The sequence below is a fragment of the Coregonus clupeaformis genome, unplaced genomic scaffold (assembly GCF_020615455.1).
Source record: "Coregonus clupeaformis isolate EN_2021a unplaced genomic scaffold, ASM2061545v1 scaf0363, whole genome shotgun sequence".
Classification (NCBI taxonomy): domain Eukaryota; kingdom Metazoa; phylum Chordata; class Actinopteri; order Salmoniformes; family Salmonidae; genus Coregonus; species Coregonus clupeaformis.
The window spans coordinates 130,526-137,500 of NW_025533818.1; the positions used below are offsets into that span (position 1 = coordinate 130,526).

Consider the following 6,975-nt stretch of genomic DNA (forward strand, 5'->3'; position numbering starts at 1 on the left):
CCCAACATAGAAATACACAACTAGAAATCCCAACATAGAAATACACCCAAATGAAAATGAACAACCCTGGCTCCATAAATCAGAGTCCCTGGAGCCAGAGTGTCACAGAGAGAGAGAGAGAGAGAGAGAGAGAGAGAGAGAGAGAGAAAGAGAGAGAGAGAATGTGTGATGAGAGAGAGAGAGCGAGAGCGAGAGAATGTGTGATGAGAGAGAGAGAGAGAGAGAGAGAGAGAGAGAGAGAGAAGAGAGAGAGAGAGCGAGGAGAGCGAGAGAGAGAGAGAATGTGTGATGAGAGAGAGAGAGAGAGAGAGAGAGAGAGAGAGAGAGAGAGAGAGAGAGAGAGAGAGAGAGAGAGAGAGAGAAAATATGTGATGAGAGAAAGAGAGAGACAGGGAAAGAAAGAGCGCAGTGGATAATGGAGATTACAGCGTTAAGTAAACAGCACGTGGATCAGTTTGTAGCGGCACGTGACATGCAGTGATACGCATATTACACACATTGAGCTTTTTATGGCAGCCTCCCCCTCAGCTCAGCTCCATAGGGAAGGAGTGGAATTATAAAACAAAACCGACATCGCATAAAGAGACAGAAAACCAATCCCCCTTTTTAACGGACATCTTTATTTCATCAATTCACGATACCAAGCCATCAAATAAATAAAATAAAACCCAGAACGAACAAATAGAAGTTAATAATACAAAAACCAAACAACAAAACTTAATGTACACAGAAAAGGAGTGGAGAAAGTCCAGAACATTACTTTTCACAAATACCAAGGTCCTTTTTCTTTACAAAATGAAAGCTGGGCAGAAAGGGTGCATACTGAATACAGCTACTTCTTTTTGGATTCTTTACACAATCAGAAGAAATGACTTTATTTCACAACATGTTACCATCCAATAGTCTGTCGATGGGTACCAAGGGTTGGCGTTGGGCTGGCAGTCCATCCATCCACTTGGAACGGTTGGTTTAGGTGGTGTTCGGTATAAAGATGTTGTAGGGTTGGGAGATGGGTTTCAGTTCTTATTAAAGGTGAGACTGTACAAAGATAGATGCCTGTAGAGCTCTCGCTCTCTCTCTTTCTGTCTGAGTGAGACTAAAGGCACAGGGGGGTCCACTGAACAACAGACGTGTCCGTTCTAGAAGAGAGAGAGAGAGAGAGAGAAAGGGGAAAGGCGAAAGGCGAAAGGAAAGAGAAGCTGTCACTCAAAGCAAGGACCATTCAATTGCAATGTCTGCATTGTGTGTGTGTGTGTGTGGGGGGGGGACCTAAAATCCCCAAAAGTCCCCACAAGGATAGTCATTTTAGGTCCCCACGAACATAGAAGAACATAATGTGTGTGTGTGTGTGTGTGTGTGTGTGTGTGTGTGTGTGTGTGTGTGTGTGTGTGTGTGTGTGTGTGTGTGTGTGTGTGTGTGTGCGCTCGCATGCTTAGTCATTCACTCCTGTCTAAAAAGGAAGATTGATTGTTATTCAACTGACTCAGGTTGTTGTTCCTGTCTGAAAGGGTTTTTTGTTCAGCTACAGGCCTTTCTGTAAGTGTTTGTCTATGTCTGGCTCCCACTGTGTGTGTAAATGCGTGTGCTGAATCAGTGTATCTGTCTCTGTAGAAGTGCATACATCAGTATGTGTGAGTGCATACAGTGCATTCGGAAAGTATTCAGATCCCTTGATTTTTTCCACATTTTGTTACGTTACAGCCTTATTCTAAAACGGATTAAATTGTGTTTCCCCCCCTCATCAATCTACACACAATACCCCATAATGACAAAGCAAAAACAGGTTTTTAGAAATTATTGCAAATGTATTAAAAATAAAAAACTGAAATATTACATTTACATAAGTATTCAGACCTTTTACTTAGTACTTTGTTGAAGTCAAATCAAATCAAAAACATTTGGTCACATACACGTGTTTAGCAGATGTTATTGCGGGTGTAGCGAAATGCTTGTGCTTCTAGCTCCGACAGTGCAGTAATATCTAACAAGTAATATCTAACAATTTCACAACATATACCCAATACACACAAATCTAAGTAAGGAATTAATTAAGAATGCATACAAATATCGACAAGCGATGTTAGAGCGGCATGGACTAAGATACAGTAGAATAGTATAGAATACAGTATATACATATGAGATGAGTAATGCAGATACGTAAACATTAAAGTGACTAAAGTAAAGTAATCCTTCTACGCCCCCCACCCCACCCCCACAAAAAAATCCTGACTAGTCTCCCAGTCCCTGCCACTGAAAAACATCCCCACAGCATGATGCTGCCACCACCATGCTTCACCGTAGGGATGGTGCCAGGTTTCCTTCAGACGTGACACTTGGCATTCAGGCCAAAGAATTCAATCTTGGTTTCATCTGACCAGGAATCTTGTTTCTCATGGTCTGATAGTCCTTTAGGTGCCTTTTGGCAAACTCCAAGCGGGCTGTCATGGGCCTTCTACTGAGGAGTGGCTTCCGTCTGGCCACTCTACCATAAAGGCCTGATTGGTGGAGTGCTGCAGAGATAGTTGTCCTTCTGGAAGGTTGTCCGATCTCCACAGAGGAACTCTGGAGCTCTGTCAGAGTGACCATTGGGTTCTTGGTCACCTCCCTGACCAAGGTCCTTCTCCCCCGATTGCTCAGTTTGGCCGGGCGACCAGCTCTAGGAAGAGTCTTGGTGGTTCCACTTCTTCCATTTAAGAATGATGGAAGCCACTGTTTTCTTGGGGACCTTCAATGCTGCAGGCATTTTTTGGTACCCTTCCACAGATCTGTGCCTCGACACAATCCTGTTTCGGAGCTCTACGGACAATTCCTTCGACCGCATGGCTTGGTTTTTGCTCTGACATGCACTGTCAACTGTGGGACCTTATATAGACAGCTGTGTGCCTTTCCAAATCATGTCCAATCAATTGAATTTATCACAGGTGGACTCCAATCAAGTTGTATAAACATCTGAAGGATGATCAATGGAAACAGGATGAACCTTCAATTTCGAGTCTCATAGCAAAGGGTCTAAATACTTATGTAAATAAGGTATTTCTGTTTTTTATTTTTAATAAATTTGCAAAAAGTTATAAAAACCTGTTTTCGCTTTGTCATTATGGGGTATTGTGTGTAGATTGATGATTTTTTTATTTGTATTTAATCCATTTTAGATTAAGGCTGAAACGTAACAAAATGTGGAAAAAGTCAAGGGGTCTGAATACTTTCCGATGCACTCAGTGTGTTTGTGCGTGTGTCTGTCTCACACTGTCTGTGTGTGTGTGCATTCCCATGATCCTCTCTGTCTCACCTTGCACTGGCAGAGGGTGCATTCTGTTCTGTGTTTGGTCCAGGCAGCTCCGCTGAAGCGCGTCAGTCCGTTCTCGTCCACACACGTCTTGGTGATGTCGTTACGGACGGTGTCAGCCTGGCAGGGGTCGGTGACGCAGCGCGGGCAGCACTGCCCCTCGGGCACCTGGCTAAACTCACAGTCCACCACTGGAGGGCAGGACACGGGCCAGCAGTCCACCTCTCCACTCTGGGACAAAAACAAGAGGAAGAATGATGCTTTATTGTCCATTTTGTTTTCAATGAACGGCAATGTCAAACCAAGAGAGACAAACACATCTCATCAACAGTCTCTCCAGCGATGACCTCTTCTCTACAGTCGTCAGAATCTACAGCCCTCCCATCTCAGAAGCCTCTGTTGCCCTTCCAGTCTCCCCCACATATCACCCCAGCTCCTCCCATGGCCTTTCCCCAGAACTTACTCCATTTGGACTGCCCTGGGGAAAGGCCACAGACACTCAGTGGAATACTGATCACCTGAAACACAGTTAGACCTGCTATACTAACAGACCTGCTACAGTAACAGACCTGCTATACTAACAGTTAGACCTGCTGCAGTAAGTACAGTAACAGTTAGACCTGCTACAGTAACAGTTAGACAACACATACAGTAACAGTTAGACCTGCTACAGTAACAGTTAGACCTGCTACAGTAACAGTTAGACCTGCTACAGTAACATACTGTCACGCCCTGGCTCTGGGACTCTGTTATGTTGAGCCGGGGTGTGTGGTTTCTATGTGTTTTGTGTGCTAGGGTGATTATCTAGTTCATTTGTTTCTATGTTGGCCGGTGTGGTTCTCAATCAGAGGCAACGTGTATCAGCTGTTGCTTGTTGTCTCTGATTGGGAACCATACTTAGGCAGCCTGTTTTCCACAGTGTGTTGTGGGATCTTGTTCCGTGTTTGGTTAGTGTCTATTGCCAAGGACGTCACGTATCGTTTTGTTCGTGTGATCATTCAAATTAAAAGTATGTTCGCATTCCACACTGCGCCTTTGTCCTCTGTGTATGACGATCGTGACACATACCTGCTACAGTAACAGTTAGACCTGCTACAGTAACAGTTAGACCTGCTACAGTAACAGTTAGACCTGCTACAGTAACAGTTAGACCTGCTACAGTAACAGTTAGACCTGCTACAGTAACAGTTAGACCTGCTACAGTAACAGTTAGACCTGCTACAGTAACAGTTAGACAACACATACAGTAACAGTTAGACCTGCTACAGTAACAGTTAGACAACACATACAGTAACAGTTAGACCTGCTACAGTAACAGTTAGACCTGCTACAGTAACAGTTAGACCTGCTACAGTAACAGTTAGACAACACATACAGTAACAGTTAGACCTGCTACAGTAACAGTTAGACAACACATACAGTAACAGTTAGACCTGCTACAGTAACAGTTAGACAACACATACAGTAACAGTTAGACCTGCTACAGTAACAGTTAGACAACACATACAGTAACAGTTAGACCTGCTACAGTAACAGTTAGACAACACATACAGTAACAGTTAGACCTGCTACAGTAACAGTTAGACAACACATACAGTAACAGTTAGACCTGCTACAGTAACAGTTAGACAACACATACAGTAACAGTTAGACCTGCTACAGTAACAGTTAGACCTGCTACAGTAACAGTTAGACCTGCTACAGTAACAGTTAGACAACACATACAGTAACAGTTAGACCTGCTACAGTAACAGTTAGACCTGCTACAGTAACAGTTAGACAACACATACAGTAACAGTTAGACCTGCTACAGTAACAGTTAGACAACACATACAGTAACAGTTAGACCTGCTACAGTAACAGTTAGACAACACATACAGTAACAGTTAGACCTGCTACAGTAACAGTTAGACAACACATACAGTAACAGTTAGACCTGCTACAGTAACAGTTAGACAACACATACAGTAACAGTTAGACCTGCTACAGTAACAGTTAGACCTGCTACAGTAACAGTTAGACAACACATACAGTAACAGTTAGACCTGCTACAGTAACAGTTAGACAACACATACAGTAACAGTTAGACCTGCTACAGTAACAGTTAGACAACACATACAGTAACAGTTAGACCTGCTACAGTAACAGTTAGACAACACATACAGTAACAGTTAGACCTGCTACAGTAACAGTTAGACAACACATACAGTAACAGTTAGACCTGCTACAGTAACAGTTAGACCTGCTACAGTAACAGTTAGACCTGCTACAGTAACAGTTAGACAACACATACAGTAACAGTTAGACCTGCTACAGTAACAGTTAGACAACACATACAGTAACAGTTAGACCTGCTACAGTAACAGTTAGACAACACATACAGTAACAGTTAGACCTGCTACAGTAACAGTTAGACCTGCTACAGTAACAGTTAGACCTGCTACAGTAACAGTTAGACAACACATACAATAACAGTTAGACCTGCTACAGTAACAGTTAGACAACACATACAGTAACAGTTAGACCTGCTACAGTAACAGTTAGACAACACATACAGTAACAGTTAGACCTGCTACAGTAACAGTTAGACAACACATACAGTAACAGTTAGACCTGCTACAGTAACAGTTAGACCTGCTACAGTAACAGTTAGACCTGCTACAGTAAGTACAGTAACAGTTAGACCTGCTACAGTAACAGTTAGACAACACATACAGTAACAGTTAGACCTGCTACAGTAACAGTTAGACAACACATACAGTAACAGTTAGACCTGCTACAGTAACAGTTAGACCTGCTACAGTAACAGTTAGACCTGCTACAGTAACAGTTAGACAACACATACAGTAACAGTTAGACCTGCTACAGTAACAGTTAGATAACACATACAGTAACATTAAGACCTGCTACAGTAACAGTTAGACCTGCTACACTAACATACCTTCTACTGTAACAGTTAGACTTGCTAGAGTAACTGTTAGACATGCTACAGTAACAATTAGACCTGCTACAGTAACAGTTAGACCTGCTACAGTAACAGACCTGCTACAGTAACAGACCTGCTACATTAACAGACCTGCTATAGTAACAGTTAGACCTGCTACAGTTACAGTTAGACCTGCTACAGTAACAGATAGGCAACACATACAGTAGGCAATGCTGAGAGTACTTCCCTCCTCTCTCTTTTACTCCTCATGCCTCCCTCTCTTTCCCCTCCCTCTCTCTCTCCTCTCCTTCTCTCTCCTTCCCCCCCTCTTTCTCGCCCCCCCTCAGGGTCAGTGAGGGTCAAAGTCGGTCAAAGCTCCTGTTTCATATTCACCACAACAGACACACCATGTTGTGTTCTGCCACACTAATCTCTCTCTCTCTCTCTCTCTCTCTCTCTCTCTCTCTCTCTCTCTCTCTCTCTCTCTCTCTCTCTCTCTCTCTCTCTCTCTCTCTCTCTCTCTCTCTCTCTCTCTGTAAACATTATTCATACAAAAATCTATCTCTTTCTTTTTCTCTCGCTGTTCCAATGAACACACTGGATGCGGATTTCAGGGTTTTAAGGGTCATACACACTGCGGCCACAGCGCTGACCCATAGTGTGTGTGTGTGACCTCTGCTAAGCTGGGGCTCAGTTAGCCACTGACCCATTTTGATGCTGTCTTTTATCAAACAGAGAGAGTTGTGCTGCGGGGTCAATACAC

The 6,975-nt window shown here is 43.3% G+C and overlaps 1 protein-coding gene across 2 annotated transcripts in view; it reads right to left on the reverse strand.

The window, feature by feature from the left end:
* Positions 1-599: 599 nt before the first annotated feature.
* The window catches only part of LOC123484577 (protein kinase C-binding protein NELL2-like), a 154,724-nt gene continuing 148,348 nt past the window's right edge, over positions 600-6,975 (reverse strand). For both annotated transcript variants that reach the window (XM_045215070.1, XM_045215069.1), the window contains 2 exons: positions 3,290-3,517; positions 600-1,139 (listed from right to left, as the gene is read on the reverse strand). In XM_045215070.1, the coding sequence (XP_045071005.1) occupies positions 1,017-1,139; positions 3,290-3,517 (351 nt within the window). In that variant the 3' untranslated portion in view covers positions 600-1,016. The remainder of the gene's footprint in view (positions 1,140-3,289; positions 3,518-6,975) is intronic.